Below are 19,674 nucleotides of genomic sequence, written 5' to 3'. Positions count from 1 at the left end.
TCATTAGTATCGTACAACCATCGCCTGTTGCCTCCATCCCTTTCCCTCTCTCCTCAATGGCTTCTTCTTACTTCTTCGTGTGAAGAAAATTGAGATCAATTATTTTTTATAGTTCTTATCATCAAAGTTTTTAACTAGATAACTACACATAAATTTTTTTAATTAAAAATATTAATGAATTTAAAATTATTTATATACTAGTATGCTAAGTAAAATTTGTAACATAAACATAAAAAAAAAAAAAAGTTGTATGTCGTTGCTGGAGTTGAACATGTGTTAGCAATGCCCATCACACATGGTAAGGGCGGGACCCACTTCCCGACCGCGATGATGATTATTAAAACTACAAATGTACATGTACATGTTTTGTAATTATTGAGAGTTGCAGGGTGAAAGTGAAACTTCGTAGCAACTTAACTCAATGGCAGCCTCGTAATAGGGATTGTGTAACGCGATTGATGAATTCCAATTCTAATTCCAATTGTGTTCCCTAATTAGTAATTACCACCCCAATAATAATTCTCTATTTCCAAATTTGAAAATTCCGTTCCCTTTACACTTTTTATTTTTATTATTATAGATATATAAATATTTTGCCTTTCTTGTATTTTATTTAATATTTATTTATTATTCTTCCTTTACCTTGTGTTTGTGTTTCACCACAACAGTTTCCTCGATTGGTTGATCTGCTTTCTGGGCCATGTTGGTGTCGATGAGGAGGATCATGTTCAGAGGCATCCACAGTGAGTTGTAGAATAGAAGCAAAAAGAGAAGTTCTTGGTGGCGATTTCTTAGATGGGTCTTCTTCTGTGGGTGTGAGTGGGTGTGAGTTTTGACTGTGTTGGAAAAAGAAGGCTTTTTTTTTTTTCTTTTTAATGTTATGAGAGGCATTATTCTTGGTGGGTTTTGTGAGGGGTGGCTTTGATTTGCCTGGATTTTGATATGGGTGGGTGTTTTCCTTGTTTTGGATCATCCAACAAGGAGGGCAGTGGTGGTGGGGTGAGGGTCAAGGAGGTTCCCAACAAAGATTCTTCTTTTAAGGAAGCTGCTTCTGTTGTTCCTCAGTCTCACCTCCCCAGCAGGGTTAACTCAGGTCTGCCTCCTAATGTTCCAACTTTCCTTCTCATGCCCTCTTTGATTCTATGATGGCTTACTTGCCTTGGCTTTAATTGTCCTCAATTGCCCCTTTTCTCTACTTGTTCTTGGTTTTTCTGGCCATGTTTTTCAATCCAAGTTGTTGGCTGCTTTGATCTGGTTCATCTGAGGCTGTGCTTGTACTGGTGCTGCCAGTGAAGTGATTTGATAAGTAGTGGATGTGTTTTAGCTACACTTAATTGGATTTTGTTCCTACTAATGGCTCCTAGTAACATCTTTGGGGATCTGTCCTTGCCTTTGGGTGTGATAAGTACATCACATTGTTTCATAAAGTTTTCCATTTTTTTTTTGACAATTCTGGGATGCAAGGCAGATGCAGCGTCTAATTCAATTGCTGCATTTTCTGTAGATTGTTCAATGTGGTAGTCTAGTAGATAATTATAACCTTGATGATTTGTACAGAATGCCCTTATCTAATGAAACATTTGGTTCATTCAGAAGATAGTTACTGAAAATTTGGCAATCCAGGCCTGCTATTTTTGCTGCCGGACAATTGGATTGTTAAAACTTCTTGAATCACATTCTAACTGACAGCAGGATGTGATATATGATTTAACATTGAAAATCTTGTCATCAAGCAATTTAAACCAACATAGCTCAAGCTGTGTTTAAGTACTACATGTAATTATAAATTTAGCAGTATCAACGTCGTGATATCACCTTCTGTACATATTTTATTCTCTAGTTTTATCAGATATGTTTCTCTGTAGCTGTAACTCCTTATCTTTCATTATCCATTTAGATAAATCAAAATCACGAAATGGCGCTGATATTAAGAAGGACACACCGGTTCCAAAGGATGGCCCAACGGCCCATATTGCTGCACAAACATTTACATTCCGAGAGCTTGCAGCTGCTACAAAGAACTTTAGACCAGAATGTTTATTAGGCGAAGGAGGTTTTGGGCGTGTTTACAAAGGTCGCCTTGAGAGCACAGGGCAAGTAAGTTGTGGTGGCTGCTATGAAAATTTTGGATTTATTGTATAGTGAAGCTCAGCCTAATGCCTTTCATATGGATAGGTTTCATCAACTTTCACTTTCCATTTTAGCTTAGAAAAGTTATCTGTCTGCTCTCAATTTTCCTGTTGATTATTGCTCTGTTACTATAACTCTGCCTCTTTCATAATTTTTAATGATGAAATCATTCTCGTTGCAGGTAGTTGCTGTAAAACAGCTTGACCGAAATGGTCTTCAAGGAAATCGAGAGTTTTTGGTGGAAGTTCTTATGCTCAGTCTCTTGCATCATCCAAATCTTGTGAACTTAATTGGTTATTGTGCTGATGGTGATCAGCGGCTGCTTGTTTATGAATTCATGCCATTGGGATCTTTGGAGGATCATTTACATGGTCAGATTGCATTCTTTTTTAACTGATACCTTTGCTTCTTCAATTATAGTGCTTTCATATTATAAAGCTATAAAATATTTAATTTCATGTTGATTCAATCTTTTTAATTTCTTAATTGTCAAAGGAATGCTATAACTTGTAGGATAAAGTGGAGAAGGAAAAAGTGTAGGATTCCTTCTTGAATGGGACGTTTCTTTCATTCTATGGTTAAATTCACTGTTATCAAACAAAAGAATTATGTGCTTTGGCTGCGTTCTTTCTAATAAAAATGGGGGAAACTGTATATGACATGAAAGCAGGGAGAAAACAAATAAGATTGTTATCATGTTCAAATTCAAAGGGTGAAATATACCATTCCAGAGGCATTAAAATAAAAAGAGAGAAAACGCATCACATTTTTCTATTTCTACAAATCAAATTATGTTAGGAATTAGGAAGTTAGCTAGGAAAGTTATTGTAGTTGGTTAGTAGAAGGGTTAGGCAGTTAGAGTGGATTTGAGAGGTATATAAATATGAGGAGGATGTAAGTAAGAGGCTTTCAACCTTGTATCATTTGTAGATTGAGCTTTTGCTCTTTGTAAAAGGACAAATAGTTTGTGAAGGCGAAACCCATGGAGGAGAGATCTCTCTCCTATTTTCTGTTTCCATTCAATTCAATAAAATATGTCTGTCCTTCTCATTATATTCTTGGTGCTTAACAATTTATCTTCTCCTTCAGCTAGTGAAAGGGTGTTGCACCATCTTTGAATAAACATCATAGATTCCAATTAAAATAATAGAATTTCCCATGGAAATATATCACAGATAATCAATAGTTACCTTGAACTATTGTGTGGTGGATGTATTCTATTTACTTGTTTACACTTAACACTGCTTGCAAATTTTGGCTTGGTTACATGATGTTGCTTTCTCAAATGGATGGAACTTGACCAATATTGTAAGATTAGTTAGGTCTCTAGGATTCAAGGAGTAATATGAATATTTTGTAGTGCATCACTATTGTTGATACTTTATGATTTATGACATGGAAATATTGTTAATGGTTAGATTCACAAAATCATGATGTAAGTTCTGATAGTTGTTTATCTGTTAAATGAACAAAATTCAATTTTATATTATATAATTCTCTTATTACTTTTGACTCATTATTACTTTCAATGAGAAAACATGTATCAGTTGGTTAGGAAGCTGACCAATGAAGATTGTTTTTTGACTGTTGGGTATTGATCTGTCATCGCTTTTGGATTTCTACCTTTTTTACTTTGTTTTAGGGGGTGAGATAGAAAAGTAATTTAATAGAGAATGAATGATATTCATTGTTTTCCAAAATCCACATGGCAATGGTTGTATTATGCCCATGTTTTGGAAGTTTTTTATTTTTAGAAATAACCTTTTTTTCAAAAGTTTTCTCAGGTAGCTGGAAAAAGATGATTATTTCTCCATAATAAGATAAACCTACATAGCCCTTAAAATCTACCACATATATTGGTGTAGCCATTTGATGTTTTGGAAGATAATGATCTTATCTATGGTGAAAGTTGACGTGCTTACTTGCAGATAGAGGTGGCTGATCTCAAATGAGAAGAATATTACTTTTTGGCTTATCTATAGCTTAACATGAAAAGGGGAGGGAGGGGAGGATTTTTCATGCACCAAATTTGCTTATATCCTCTTGATGCACCACATTCAGAAATAAGAATTTTTCTTAAGACATTAAGAATTGTAGTTGTAGCTAATTATTTACTGTTGGTTTTAGTTGAGTTTGAGGGTTCTGGGAATTCTTACCCTATATGATATCAAAACATTTGCTAGGGTTTCTGAATAATCTGTGTCAGGCTTTCATTTTTGCCTCTAGATTTCTAGCTTCATGGGACGTGCAAGTTTGCATAAGCTGCCCTTTAGTATGCCTTCAGAGTTTTTGGGTAAGGCCACAAGGTGTCCTGACACCCTTTGGATATGGGAGAGTTTCAACTGGGGCATAGATAAGCATGCTTGTAGCTGAATATAGATTTTTTGTTTCTGATTAGCAAAAGCTGCAATTCGTAGATGGTTATTGAAGTAGGAAAACCATTTAGACTCTTCAATGCTTTATGATTTTCTCATTGCCAGGCAATAATCTTTGATGAATGACTCTCTTCCTAGAGCCAGATTGTTGGTGCAGAAATCATACAGTAGTGGTGCTCTTCTAGTAGTTAGAAGCAGAATCTTAAATTGCTATGTAGAATTGTTGGCATAATGAGGTTTTTAGTTGAATTTAGTTTCAATAATGGTAGCAATGAACTTGCTTGATTGAGCTTACTTCTGCTGGTGGCCTGGGCTGGAAACATTAGATGATTTAGGATGGTATTCATATTCTGGACTGTCAATTTTATTTATCATTCAATCAATCTTCTTTGTAGTGATTAGATTAAATAAGCCATAAATGTTGTACAATATGTATTTTTGCCTTGAATAGGCTCTCAACTGGTTAAGAAGAAAGCTAAAAGATGATTTGGATGTTACAATTCTGGTTAATCAGGGTGCATTTTGAAGACTTTATTTTCAGTTATTTTGACTTATCTTAAGGCGTAAGAACTTGTGCAAATGTTTGTGAGATCTTATAAGAATAGTTCATCATATGTGTACAAGTTGTTTTTGAGCTCATTTCAATAAGTCTCTAGTATAGCCTATAAAAACAAGCTACAACTTGTATGAAAACAGTTTAACCCTATTTCTTCTTCGATTATAGAAACAACTTATACGTAAGAACTCGTTTGGAAGAGGTTATTTACAGGTTATTTTTATTAACCCTGTTTTCTCTCAATATAAAAACAACTTATACATAAGTGCTTACTAAATAAGTATTGATTTAATAAGGCCTTAATTAAGTTGTTTACCCAAATGGGGCCATGTTTATATGATAAACACTTGTTCAATAAGTGTTTAATTGTACTCTTTGCTTGCATATGCATTATGCAATTCCCTGCATTAATGGAAATGATTATATGTTTGTCTCCCTTTCGCAAATGAGTCTCAAGATGCATTTACCTCGGCAGTTCTGTGGTTTCTAGCAAGGTTATTCTTCTCTCTTTTCCTTAGTTACAGCAGTAGAAGGTTGACTTAAGGACTGAGGTATTTTAATGTTGAATAAAATAGTGATCTAGAAACATTTAATAAAATAATTCTTTTATCACAAGTAAATGACATTTGCTTGTAAATGTGCATCGCCGATGTGGCCTTTCATGGTAGTATCCAAAACTTGTAAGCAGATGTCAAGTGGACAATATTTGAATCGGAGTATTTCTAAAAAGTATTACCCGATTCCCATCTCTGGAAGATACCTTAACAAGAGGTTATTAGAAGCAGCTGTGTCTCCTATTCCTCTACTAAAAAGCATATTGGAACTTATTTCGCTGAGCTATCTAGAGTGTTGCTTGGAATCTCATCCATTAGCTACTTACATGGACCACTCCCTGTCAATAGTTACTGCTCAAAACTGCTGAACTTGATTTCAAGGCGGTCCGCCTAAATATATTCCCATATGAATCTTAACTTCTCTTGTACATCCACAATTGGATAAGCATTTTTGGTAGCAAAGGAAAGGTCCACCAACTGTTGATGTATACTCCATAAAAGATTAGAATTAGATCATGAGTAAACTGTTACTGCAGGGTGGCACATGCAAAGTTCTGCAGCTTTATCAGCATCTTCTTCTCTGCTTTTTGATACTAAATTAAGTACTGTGTAACAAACTGACATTAGATAGCTGAATCTAAGGAATGTTAGGAAAAGGATTCAATTTAAAACCCATTGTGTGAAAAGTTCAGATTTGACGATAAATGGATTGGGATCAATGCCACTAGTGTAAAACTTAACATATCAAATAACTTTCTAAAGGATGTTTTTCATTGACCTAACTGATGAGTCATGAGATGTAATTATGCATTTCAAGTTTCTTGTAAACTCGCAGCTACTCCAGTAAAATACATGATAACTTTCTACAATATTCAAAGTGTATTGCATGCCAAAGTTTCTTATAACACTTTGGATTAAATAATTTGATTTTTTATCAGCATAATCTGCATAGTGGGAACTTTATCCATGAAAAATTGACTTGAAGTAACACTGGCATTGAGTGATGCTAACTTTATGGATTTTTGTGTGTGTTGGAGGGGACTCATGAGATCCTCAAGAATCTCTGCCCAAACGTTCAAATCTCATGTTAGTGGCACATACTTCCTAGGATCAGCAAAGCTAGTAACTGATGATTAAAGATAAGGCTTGCTACAAATCCATTTGTCTTCAATGACTTTGTAGTTATGAGCTGTCTTCTAGAAAAATTTGATTCCATATCTGAAATTTTGATGTCACTTACGAGGCTTGGTATTTCATCTATTTAGTTACAGTCTAACAAGTAACAGCTGAGCTGTGTTTTCACAAATAAAATAAAATAATTTCTTTTTCCTGTATTGCTGTTTAGATGTTGTTACTTGCTTGACATAATGCTTATTGGTTTATGTTCTGACTGCAAATATGGTGATTTACATCTGGACTGGCTATGTGCCAGTGTGCCAAAATTCTGTTAATCCTTTGGAAATGGTATTAAGTATCCATAATGAACAGACCCTTCGATAAGTTCTCTAGAAGCTCATTACAATGTTGGTTTACATCACCATTAGACATTGCTTTAGTTTGTTATTAGAAATTAACCCATATAAGGTTTCAGCCTATACATAGGATAAATTTCTGACACTTAATCTCTTTTTCAGATCTTCCTCCAGACAAGGAGCCTCTGGACTGGAACACTAGGATGAAAATAGCAGCTGGAGCTGCAAAGGGATTGGAATATTTGCATGACAAGGCAAATCCGCCAGTGATATATAGAGACTTAAAATCGTCCAACATCCTCCTAGACGAGGGTTATCATCCCAAGTTATCAGATTTTGGGCTGGCAAAACTTGGTCCAGTTGGTGACAAGACTCATGTATCCACACGAGTAATGGGAACATATGGTTATTGTGCCCCAGAATATGCTATGACTGGTCAACTAACTCTGAAATCTGATGTCTATAGTTTCGGTGTTGTCTTCCTTGAACTCATTACTGGGCGCAAGGCTATTGATAATACGCGTGCACATGGAGAGCATAATCTTGTTGCATGGGTAAGTATCTCTCTCTTGATCATCCTTGTGTTTTGTCATGTTTCAATAAACTTCTCCATAAACACTTAGAAGAAAATACGAAAGACAAATGAAAAAAAAAAACTTCTCTCATAAGCTAAAATTAACTTACAAGTTTTTTTCATTTTTCCTTTTTTTTTTTTTGGCTTCTCCTATAAGTGCTTATGGAAAATCTTATCAAAACATAGCCTTAGTTCTAGGTTATAAATCACGTGAATTGGTTTGTATGTTAATATTTTGATCACCTTCTAAATTAACACAACAAATTTACAACTATTTGTCTTCATATTCTTGGGACATGGAACTTTGTAGGCACGGCCGCTTTTCAAAGACCGTAGGAAGTTCCCCAAAATGGCTGACCCTCTACTTCAAGGCCGTTACCCGATGCGAGGACTGTACCAAGCACTTGCAGTTGCTGCAATGTGTCTGCAGGAACAAGCTGCTACAAGGCCTCTTATTGGAGATGTGGTGACTGCTCTCACATATCTGGCCTCACAGACATACGAACCAAATGCAGCCAATCAATCCAACAGGGTTGGCCCATCAACCCCTAGGATCAGGGATGACAGAAGGAGCATGGCAGACGGTGTGGACAGCCCTGACCGCCGGCTCGGCTCCCCTTCCACCCACAGAAACTCACCCGACTTCAGGAAGAGAGACAGCAGGGATCCGAGTGCCGCGACCGAGTTAGGCAGGATTGACATCGGTGGGGGGTCAGGGAGAAAATGGGGATTGGATGATAATGAAAGGCAGGAGTCCCAGAGAGACAGCCCTGTAAATACTGCAAGAACCAGAGAGACTCCATGGAACCGCGACCTGGACAGAGAGCGCGCGGTTGCAGAGGCAAAAGTGTGGGGCGAGAACTGGAGAGAGAAGAAGAAGGCAAACGCCATGGGTAGCTTTGATGCTACAAATGACTGAACAGACTCAGGAACACCGAAGCAACTTGTTGTTCGCCTCTTGAATCCAATTATGACTGTTCTCCCACGTCATTCTGGTAGTTTGTTAGTCATCATCATGTGAAGGAAAACAGTACACAGTTGAAAAAAAAAATAGGGGTTGGGGGGGGGGGGGGGGGGAAAGTTAGTGTGAATTGGGGTATTTAAAATGTAATGATGATGATGATGGTGCAGAATGTGAATTCAAGATCCATCCATGTCTATGTACTAACGATTTCTAGGTTCATGTTGCATAGAGCAGCAGCAGCAAAGGCGTCTAATTTTTGGCCCCTCATATTTGCTTTGTATGATGGGGGGAGCTTAGTGGATTTGGCGTTGGTGTCATTGCTGTCACATGTGTACTCGTACAGTATCTGTTGTATGTCTGAGTCTATGTTTTCGGCTTATACCAAAAAAAAAAAAAAATATTTTCCATATGGCTCTCCTTTTGTCTCTTGCATATGCAATGAATGAGGATGTATGTCCACCACATAAGCAGACATGTCTCAGATGAAAAAAAATTGTTTTCTATTGGCTATCTAAATCAAACGTGCAAAGTTGTAAACAAGCCAATTCGAACTAGTTAAAATTGATTATTAATTTGTATCCTTATTCATTTATCTAAAGAACTATTATTAATTTATTTCTTCATGAAAGGGTATACCATGTGGAAGTGACGAGGGACTACTACATGTATCTGTCCCGTCTAGCATCCCTACTCAAAACAACTCAGCATACTAATCTAATGCATTTTTCACTAAGTTTTACTTTAATCTTTTTAAGCAATGGAAGGAAATTGACAAAGGGAACAAATAATATACAGAGATGAGAAATGAACTACTTAACATGAACTTTACTTTTTTAGTTAGCAATTCAAGAATTGTTACTGAGAATTACTTGACCATCTCTAGCTCAAGGATTAGTTTCTTAGTTATGTTTATAGAAATACCTCATCAAATATAAAAAAATATCATGTTGGAAAATTTATATTTCAATACGTAAAAATGATTACATTACATCTAAAACTTCAATCTCCCACAATGTAGATATGAAAGATATTGGTGAAGTGTGATTAAATGTTTCAAGACTTTCATAGAAATATAAACTAATACCTTTGTCCTTGTAAAATTAATTGTTTTGATAATATGATTTTCAATCATGTTGATGATTGTTTATCAACTACATTTTCAATAACTTATTGGCAGTGGCAGCGAAGGAAACCAATTATTTTCGTTTATATATCACCTGTCCCATCATATCGTTGTAATACTCATATCTCTCTTTCTCTCCAGAATTTTACTTGTATAATCATATAATTTCATACAAGTAAAAAACATTATTTTGGCATCAAATTGAAGTTTTCCACTTGCGAATTCAATGGCCAACCGGATTTTCCAAACATACAACATATATTCATTTCACTAGCTGTTCAAATCTAAGGATTTTTTTGTAGATATACATACTGACAATACAACATCCCATTTCTACATGATATTCTCTAACTAGCCATACGACAGATAATTGGAGCCTACATAAGTCAGGTTGGTAGCACGGCTTTTGGAAGACAAGCCTGACCATCAGTTGTCATGTCCGGGCCACATCAAAATCACCAAGGCTTTTAAAACCCAACAACCCCTTATCCTACGCAATATAGAACATATGTTCATTTATTTTCTTCTTTTCCCCTGCCACAATAGCATGAACTGCTTTAATAAAAAACGCAGCAAGAAACTATGTAATCAACAAGGAATATAACACATTTAGTAAGTATGCTTACCGTGCTTGCATAATCGTCCATGGTTAACTGCTTGCGCTTCTTCAAAGAAGATGGACTCTCTGTCTGTCTTGCCAAAGCACGCTTTGATGGGGTCATGCTCTGAAAGATTAGTTAAACTTGAAAGTATGAGAAAAATTCATATTGCAATTTTATACTATTAATACACAAATATGAAGAGAAACCAACTTTAGCAAGTTTCTTCTCTTTGCGAGCTTGTCTCTCCCTCTCATCGTATTCTTGGTTTTCCTTTTCTACCAGTCGAATGAGGGTGTCACACCTCCTAGCCAGTTCTTGAGTTGTGCGAGATTTGACAAACCAATCAAATCGAAACAAGGGTGATGTTCGAAATGCTGCCTTTAACTCATCCCAGTTCCCATAGCCAAGTTTGTGCACCATGCATATCTGTAAATTTATAGCAATTTTTTTAGAAACCCATAGAAGGATGATGGAGCTAGACCTAGAAAAAAAAATTGTACCATGAATCTGTCACATTCTTCGTTGTACAACTTCCCTTTGTTTTGCCCATACTGTATCTTCAACTCTAGCCACGGATTCTTGTAGCGGTCCAACTTCTTTCCAATAGCCTTCATGATCTCATCTTTCCGAGAAATTCTTGCCTCCCCCCTTTCAATGTTTTTAATAATTCTGTCATAATCTGCAGACAATGATTAAAAAATGCACCAATTAGGCAGAACCTTGAAACATTCTAAACAGAAACTAATTTCCAGAAAAAATTAAAGCAACAAAGCCTTATCCCACTAGGTGAACATGAACACCTACACACATGCATGATAAAAAGAATCAATACAGAAATGTGCTGTATTTTAACCCAACACGGCATAAGAATCAATACAGAAATGTGCTGTATCAATCACTCAAGTTGCTGATTATATGAACCAAGAAAAATGATTTTTGCCGAAAGAGTACTACAAACTAGCAAATATGAACACTCATTTGGATTTGGCTAAGTATTTTGCTTCCACACTCAAATATAGTCACATTGGCTGTAACTGTAACATACCATTTAATTCCTTGTATCTTTCTTTGAAGACCTTTGCATATCTTTCAACTTCCTCCTCAGTTTTTCCTTCCATCTCAGAAGCAATACCTTTTATATCATTTCGGCCATATTTTTCGCAGGCCCTAATGAAAGTATTAAAATCCCTCCGGGTCCATGAAGAAAATCCCTATATTAACCAAATAATAAAAATTAAAAAAAGGGTCCATGTGAAAGCCTAGTTTGCAAAAAGGGGGAAATTGTTCACCTCTTCTAGCAAGCGCTCCTTTTCTTCCAACTCTTCAGCAGTCAATGGATCTCCCACCTCTAAACATTCATTTCATCACAATTAGAATTAACAACATACATGTAGAAAGGAGGAGTCAAAGTATTAGTCTCGAGAATACCCACATACCTTCCGGTTCATCAACATCTATTGAATCCTTTATCTGATTCTTCTGGTGTGTTTGCTGCAATTTTATAAAATAATAAGCACCAAACAATACACCAATTCATTGAGCTAAAGCTAAAACATGAACAATAGCAAATTCATTTTGATTACACCTACCATGAGATAGCGTACTTCCTTTTCATACAGCTCACTCAATCTTTGTGTGTTGAAAAACTGGAAATCATGCCTAGACGTCAAAGAACAAAAAATTATCAGTAAGTAAATAACAGAGGTACTATGCTAATTGTTAAGAAGAAAAATCAAAGTGTAGAAGCTTACAACTGGGGCATCCTAGGAATACGGGGCTCTTTTGGTTTGGTAGGACCACCTTGGCGCATTGTTTGCTTGAAGTATTCAGACTCCGAGTAACTATGAGCAAGAACCCCAGAAAAAGAAAAGCATCACATCTTGTCAAAAGAACAAAATACCAAATCAATATGAATGTATAAAAGGTAAAGGGCAACACTTACTTGCGTTTCCGCTCCCTTTTTGGTGGTTCAATCCAGTTCTCGCTCACAATTTTTTTTATATCAAATCTGTTTTCATCCTTTATTTAAAAAGGTTAATTAATATGCCAATGTCAGTTAAATAGATAAGACAGGGAAAGGGGAGAGTAGGTTGATACAAAGCAATACAAAAAGTTGCCAAAGATAAAACAATGTGTCATGTGTCATCTTTACCTTCTCATCATCAAAATCATATAATTCAGCAGCTACAAAAGAAAGTATCAGTATTAGTAACTCTAAACTACAAACAGAAGAAAGCATAAAACTTGTAAAGAGCATGCCAATATTGTTTTTAAAGCTAGAACAGGTAGTCATAGGTACATACTGTCATCCATCTTAAATTTGATGGCATCTTCAGTAAATTTCTTCATTTTGGCATCAAGCTCGGCAGTTGCCTCCTCTCCTTTAGCAATAATTCTATCAATATCCTCATCTGTAATTGTACTATCCTTGGAACTGAAAACCATTTCAGCCCCAAATCTAACCATTTGAAGCAACTCATCTTTATTTACCGCTGCACATAAAAATCAATGGAACCACATTAGACAATCCACACAACTTTCAGCAAAGAAACAAGAAAAATTATTCATTGAATCCATACTCTTCTGCTCAGCCAATCGCCCTTGCTGAATCACCAGAGCATCAAGTGCAAGCTTTTTGTAGGCCCTTTCAATGACTTTCTCTTCTATTGTATACTGTACCATTACAAATTACAATGATTAGATGAGCTACTAACACACAGAGTGAACAATGAATTGAAAAGTAAAATAAAGTTTAAAATTGCAAACCTCAGTACAAAAACGGAAAACTTGAACTTCTTTCTTTTGACCAATCCTATGAGCACGATCCTGAGCCTGCAAGTCAACTTGTGGGTTCCTGTTGTAAAAGCACCAACCATCAACAAAATAATTTGGGTACAGATATAAATAACATGGCTGTGTTCAAAACTACTAGAAATACTGACCAGTCACTATCGTACAGAATGACAACATCAGCAGTAGCAAGATTAATACCAAGACCTCCAGCACGAGTTGATAACAAGAAGACAAATTTCTCACTTCCTGGTTTGTTGAAAGCATCAATGGAAGCATCTCGATCATCCCCACCAGTATTTCCATCAATGCGGCAATATTGATATCCACGAAACACTAAATAATCTTCGAGTATGTCTAGTAGCCTAGTCATCTGGGGAGAAAAACCACAAATTAGGCACAGAAGAAAATTCAAAAGGCAGAAATAAATGAGAGCAAACAAAAACAGGTTGCAAAATATAAGGTATTCACAATCATCAGTGACAAGAATCACACACTCTGACAGAACTGACCTGTGAAAATATAAGGACCCTAGAATCGCGCTCTTTCAATTTAGGAAGTAACTTATCCAAAAGAACCATTTTACCTGGAAACAAAATATTTTTACAACAGGAAATGATCTCAGATTTTATTCATCAACCTAAAAAGAACGTCTGCAGTATCTCTCTTAATGTATGTAGAGTTTACCAGCATTTTCAATTAGATGATCTCCTGTAGTGAAGGGAGGACCAGGTTCAGCACCTTGGAAAAGATATGGATGATTACAACATTTGCGTAGTTGCATAGCTATGTTCAGGAGGCGCTTCCGTTCACCACCAGCATTTACAACCTCAAGATCCTTCTGAAGTAGTGCTCTATAATACTGTTTCTGCATTTGGGACATGCCTACCTTAAGAATAGTTTCCTTTTTCGGTGGCAACCCTTTCTCAACATCTGACTTCAACCTTCGAAGGAGAAATGGGCGGAGGACCTTGATATACATAGAAAATGAAAATGACAATTATGTGCCAGATTAACATTAAGGACTTCCAACAATCAAAAGAAGGTTCTGTAATTTACCTTGTGTAATTGTTGAACAACCTCCTGTTGGTCATTTTCACCAGAGATTTGAAACCATTCATCAAAAGTTTCAGCAGAACTAAAAATTTCGGGCAGAAGAAAGTTGAGAAGAGACCAGAGTTCATGAAGATTATTCTGTGCCATTGAAAGAGATAATACACACCAGTAAATATTTGAGGATGCATACAAACAAAAAAATAATAGTTCAGATTTCAAAATAAGCTAGAAAAGCATATAATTAAGAAATTTAGGCTGCTAGACAGTTGAAAACCAACAGCACCAAAGAACAGTACTAAGTTTTAACCAAGCTATGAATCATTTAATCAATCTTAATTGACCGTTTATGAAAAATCTTATCAGAAAAACATAATTCCTAATACATCACCTCTAATGAAGTGTTGCTACATACCACATAGTAAAGGTTCCCCAGAAGAATAGCTAATTATATTCTAAATATTTTTTCCTTACTCAAATAGCAATTTCCAAAACTGATGCTATTCACTCCCCTCCAGCACTACTACAACTAAGGAGGATCATAACAGTATAAACAATGCAGCCTAACCCTCCATCACTACTAGTTTCAAAATTCACTGAGATTAGTATAGAATACAGATGAGGTCACTAATTTCAATTAAATTGACAAAATTGGCATCACACCACCTCCATGTTTATTAGTATACACCACCTCCATTCTTCAGGTGACTACATCATTATGGATAATACAACAAGTCATACCTGAAGTGGTGTGCCAGTAATAAGGAGACGATAGTTTGTACTGTAGAGCCTCATTGTTTTGGACAGCAAGGAATTCTCATTCTTGATTCGATGAGCTTCATCAATAATTATGTAGCGCCAACTAAATCGACGCAAAGCAGACTTCTCCTTGATTGCCATTTCAAAACTTGTGACACAAACATCAAACTTCCCGGCAACCAACAATTCATCTCTGATATGTCTCTGCAGCAAGTCAAAACCATTAGGAAAAACAGTTCAAATTAAGCATCAATTGTAACCTTTGCCACAATAATTCAACCCAGAAAAGATGGTCTTACCCTTTCATCAGGGTTGCCAAGAAACTTAATTGCACGAAGAATAGGACAAAAGCGCCGAATCTCATTCATCCAATTTCCAAGAGTAGATTTTGGAGCAACCACCATATGAGGACCTTTGATTCCTCTGAACTCGTGCAGATAACCTAATAAGGATATAGTTTGCAATGTTTTACCAAGCCCCTGCCAATCACATTCATTTGTCATTACTTAGCTAAACCAACTTATCAACATCTAAGCCTTACCCCTCTGAGTGGGGTAACTAAATCATCTCAATCTATCAAATTACACATGACAAAGCAACTTGCATTACATGAAGTTAATTCAATTAGACACAACTGCAAGCCCACCAAACACCTACCATTTCATCAGCCAGAATTCCATTTATTCCATTCTCATACAATCGTATGAGCCAGTTTAGTCCAGCCAGTTGGTAATCCCTCATTTTCCCTTGGATACCTGTAAAGAATAAAAAACTAACAATGAGCATTCATGACACGTGAACAAAAAATTCAAAAATATTATAAATGAATGGATTGACATATTTGTTGGACAACACAACCCCCCTCCAAAAAAAATGTTGATTTAAGAGCAATCCAACAGATGTCAACAATAACAAAGAAAGCATCTAGCAGGAAGGGTGCACAAGAAAAAGATTCCATGATGCATGTCTACATGTAGCCCAATGAGAAATCCAGAAACCAGAATGGAGGGTATCTACCACCAGAATACAGAATAAAAGTATAATGTTCTGCATATCTTCTCTATAAGTTTATTCAATTAATGCATCCTTATCCAGCATTATGAGACAAATACACATATATACCCTGTAGAAGTCAAACAAAGCATGTTATATCAAACAAAGCAAATATGCCAGCCCTATAATATATAATAATGCATTGGCATATTAAATACAAAAAGGGAAGAGTACGTGGTACAACTGCACAATATGAGATGCTTAAAATAGAGCCTTCAAATCCATGAAAGCAAACACTTACATGATGGTTGTGTCACCAGACGTGTGTTTGCTAGACCATCTTCTTCTCCTTTTAGGTATTCTTCATCTTCTTCTTCCTCAGTGAAATTGGATGCATGGCGACCCCTTAATACACAAACATAAAATGTTAGGATAAGTTCCTTTATGCAGCAAAAAGTCAGTGTCGTCTCTTTAGTGTTCTTCTGAAATCAGACTCGTAGAGAACCACCAGTAGACTTTGCTATGACGTTAACATAAAAGACAACTGCTCCTACTGAGCTATCTGAGACACTAAAGAGCATATACAAATCGATAGTGTATCAATTATTTGATTAGTTGATGCTAGTTTATCTCTATGATTTCCTTGGCCATAGGGGTATTCACAAGTCTGGGTCAACCCATGTTCTAACCCAATTATATTGGTTGAATTTTTTAAGTGTTCAAGTCGAATCCGACCCAACTCAAGTAAGACCTGATCATATACAGGTTAGGTAACGGGTTCTTTTTTTTTTTTTTTAACTCAACCCAATCCATATCATATGATTAAATTTATTATTATATATAAATTGATTATTAAATACAAAACACATTAATTTTTAGCTCACATAGTTTATTAAATTATTTAATTAAATCACTCATGATTTTTTTTCTTTTTTAAGAAGTTATTTTTATCTCTGTCTTGATTTTGTTTATATTTTCTCATGCTAATACAATACATTATTTTTATATAAAATAAAAATATTGTATTAGCATTGAAATCATTAATTTTATTAGTCAAATACTGACACAATTTGGTCTCTTTTGAATGCATTTAATCATTATATACTTACAATGCTTTAGGCAAAAACAAATTATTTTTCTAAAAAAAGTTTATTTTTTACAAAATAAAGAATAATTTTTAAATATTGAGATCCGATTAACTCAACCCGATCCAATCCCATCTGAAATTTTTTTATCAGGTAGGTTGGGTAACGGGTTTAGCCAAACCCGACCCTACCCAACCCAACTCGTAAACACCCCTACTTAGCTGCCCAGCATATAACAATTTAGATGCACCCTTTTAAAGAGCTTTAAACTTTGAAGGTATAACTTATAATGTCATCTAGATGCCAAATGCAATAAAACTCGGAGCAAGAACAAAGGAAAAAGAGGGGACAAGTTGCCATGGGGTAATTCAGAAAAATTTTAGGAACGTACCTTCCCCTTGACTTCTTTTGAGAAGAAGATTGATCCCCTTTTGCAAAATGAGCAAACAACTCAGTCTGCTGCAAGAGATACTTCAGACGCCCCTTTCCTCTATTGTTCTGCATTAGATGTCGGCTCATTTACTTAGCGATCATATGAATACACTATAATACAAAAAGAAGTTGAATTGTCATCACAGAACTAAACGTACCATGTCAGCGTCAATGGCCGCATTCTGTGCATCCAGTATCTCCAGAATCTTCTGTTTCTTCATTTTCTGCATTTCTTTTAATCGAGTCTTCTCTCGCTTGCTAATTTCGGGATTAACATTATCCCCATCCTGTAGTCAAACAACAAACGCTTAGGCTTTAGGTTTCCCCCTTAAATTCACGAGCCAACCAAAAACAAGTTAATTCGCGAGCACATTGCTTCTCACTCTCTCTGCTCAGCATGCACCGCATTTTTGCGGATACACAAGGCAAGTAAAACACAACTTCAAATACAGAATGAACAGTCTCGAATCTCGATAGCAACTCATGCATGAGCAAAGAAGCAGTGAAGTATAAACCCTAGAACAAAACAGAACGAGTAACGAAGTACAAACGACATAGTAAGACTAAGCGGAGACTTTGACCTGATCATCATCGGCCGCGGGATCTTCATCAGAGTCCGGCGGATTGTCGCCGGCGACTTCATCGTCATCGGAACTGGCGGGGCGCGCCACCGCCTCGAGCTCCTCCTCGTCTTCCTCTTCATTGATCTGCTCGTTGACTTGCTCCTCTTCCTCGGACGAACTGGAAGCATTGGAGAGCGCTTCCTCGGAAGATGAGTGTGGCTTGGAAGGTCTCGCCATAGAATCTGAAATCGAGCTATTCGAGGGAGGGTTTGGTTGTGTGAGAGAGATGGAGAGAAATTGAAAAAGAATTCTAAGTTTGAAGTAGATTGGTGGTTGCGGTGATTGTAGCCGTTGGATTGAGCAAGTTGATGTGCGGTTACGACGCAGAATGGAAAATGGGGATTTCCCGCCATTGATGTGGAAATGGATTTTGCCGCTAAGGGCCCGTCTTCAGTGGACACCTTAGGCCCAAATTATGAACCCTGATTAGGAAAAGAGTAGGAAAGGGAGATTGTTGTTTTAATCTCACAATTCACACCCTTTCTTTTTGTTTAATTTTTTTTGGCTTAATTGTATTTTCCATCGTCAATTTACAAAACATCATAAATTTTACAGCCACATAAAAAAATCAACACAATTAAGATATTTTGTGACAATTTTTCCTTTAAATTGCCACAATTAAGAAAATATTGTGATTTTTTTTATTAATTGTGACAGTTTTTCTACATGGAAGCAAAATTGGTGATATTTTGTAAATTAGGGTACAAATTTTGTAGAAAAAAGTGGGGGCAAAATCTGCAACATTGTGAAACTTTTAGGGCAAAAAACTACAATAAAACCTAATTTTTTATGCAAAAAAGTCTTAACGGAATCATATTTTTACTGTTGATAATAAACAACAAAGTGTGCTTATGTTTGATTGTAGGGTGGAATTTTACAATTCACAATAAAAATATGTTTCTATTTTTTTTTTAAATGCAACGAAACAAAAACATATTTTCGATGTGTATATGCCATAATGAAAACATGTTTGATTGGCCACAATGAAAAAAAAACATGGGAAATAAGAATATGACTTACCACGAGACGTGTGCAATGTGTGGCGGCGTGAGATGTGTTGTGCAAAGGGGATGGACACGCCTATCGACGTTGAAGGATAACAATAGAGGAAAAGAAGGAAGGAGAATGATGTGTGAAAGTGTGTTGTGGGAGTAAGGTGAGAGAAATAAATAGGGAGGGAAAGTCAGCACGAAAAGGTAGAGGGCAAAATTGGAAATTTATTTCTAAAAAATAAAATGGGGTGTGAGGTTTACATAAAAAAGGGGTGGAAATAACATTTTTTGTAGGAAAGTTTCAATTTTCGGCCATGGATAAAAGGGCCCATAATAACAGGACAGGAGTTGCCAAGTTTGACTGTTACGATAAGAAAAGTTTTATTAGTGACATTTCATTCAATAATGGTATAAATTTTATTACACACATTTCTAATATTTTAAAAAGAAAGTAGTGAGTAAAAATTAAATGTATTCAAAATTTTAAAATTATTCAATGGTTTTTATTTTATAATTAAGAAGATTTTGTAGAATAATTTAGAATTGAATATTTAATTATTATCTATAATTATTAATAAAGACAAACTACTAATAAAG

General features: G+C 35.9%; 2 protein-coding genes across 3 annotated transcripts; one reads left to right on the top strand and one right to left on the bottom strand.

Moving 5' to 3' along the window:
• The first annotated feature begins 372 nt into the window (after positions 1–372).
• LOC100783535 (serine/threonine-protein kinase PBL27) lies at positions 373–9,032 on the top strand. Of its 2 annotated transcripts, XM_006594429.3 has the most exons (6): positions 373–497; positions 669–1,093; positions 1,898–2,097; positions 2,312–2,501; positions 7,250–7,641; positions 7,972–9,032. In XM_006594429.3, the coding sequence occupies exons 2-6, from the start codon at positions 943–945 to the stop codon at positions 8,578–8,580; spliced, it is 1,542 nt and encodes a 513-aa protein (XP_006594492.1). In that variant the 5' UTR covers positions 373–497; positions 669–942; the 3' UTR covers positions 8,581–9,032. The 2 variants fall into 2 exon arrangements, with proteins under 2 accessions (XP_006594492.1, XP_040864221.1); XM_041008287.1 differs by having other exon boundaries at positions 394–1,093.
• Positions 9,033–9,987: 955 nt separating this feature from the next.
• On the bottom strand, positions 9,988–18,355 carry LOC100782649 (ISWI chromatin-remodeling complex ATPase CHR11). Its single transcript, XM_006594428.4, has 25 exons — positions 18,044–18,355; positions 17,621–17,749; positions 17,422–17,528; positions 16,247–16,350; positions 15,610–15,707; positions 15,252–15,431; positions 14,935–15,156; positions 14,200–14,334; positions 13,828–14,110; positions 13,653–13,726; positions 13,293–13,513; positions 13,117–13,204; positions 12,930–13,023; positions 12,654–12,842; positions 12,503–12,534; positions 12,293–12,369; positions 12,102–12,191; positions 11,940–12,009; positions 11,787–11,841; positions 11,640–11,698; positions 11,396–11,561; positions 10,851–11,029; positions 10,561–10,776; positions 10,375–10,473; positions 9,988–10,282 (listed from the first exon to the last, which is right to left on the bottom strand). The coding sequence occupies exons 1-25, from the start codon at positions 18,260–18,262 to the stop codon at positions 10,265–10,267; spliced, it is 3,204 nt and encodes a 1,067-aa protein (XP_006594491.1). The 5' UTR covers positions 18,263–18,355; the 3' UTR covers positions 9,988–10,264.
• Between the last annotated feature and the right edge of the window lie 1,319 nt (positions 18,356–19,674).

The sequence above is a fragment of the Glycine max genome, chromosome 13 (genome assembly GCF_000004515.6).
Source record: "Glycine max cultivar Williams 82 chromosome 13, Glycine_max_v4.0, whole genome shotgun sequence".
NCBI lineage: Eukaryota > Viridiplantae > Streptophyta > Magnoliopsida > Fabales > Fabaceae > Glycine > Glycine max.
Note: the sequence above shows the minus strand (reverse complement) of the source record. Positions and strands in the feature narration are given on the sequence as shown.

What these genes read in the sequence shown, in the direction of transcription:
- LOC100783535 (XM_006594429.3), top strand. Translation starts at nt 943, where the DNA reads ATGGGTGGGTGTTTTCCTTGTTTTGGATCATCCAACAAGGAGGGCAGT. An exon ending in CCCCAGCAGGGTTAACTCAG is followed by an intron (nt 1,094 to 1,897) that starts GTCTGCCTCCTA and finishes TTATCCATTTAG; the next exon opens with ATAAATCAAAATCACGAAAT. An exon ending in AGCATAATCTTGTTGCATGG is followed by an intron (nt 7,642 to 7,971) that starts GTAAGTATCTCT and finishes GGAACTTTGTAG; the next exon opens with GCACGGCCGCTTTTCAAAGA.
- LOC100782649 (XM_006594428.4), bottom strand. Translation starts at nt 18,262, where the DNA reads ATGGCGAGACCTTCCAAGCCACACTCATCTTCCGAGGAAGCGCTCTCC. An exon ending in GCGATTGGCTGAGCAGAAGA is followed by an intron (nt 12,843 to 12,929) that starts GTATGGATTCAA and finishes TTTTATGTGCAG; the next exon opens with CGGTAAATAAAGATGAGTTG. An exon ending in AAGAGAAGAAACTTGCTAAA is followed by an intron (nt 10,474 to 10,560) that starts GTTGGTTTCTCT and finishes CTAATCTTTCAG; the next exon opens with AGCATGACCCCATCAAAGCG.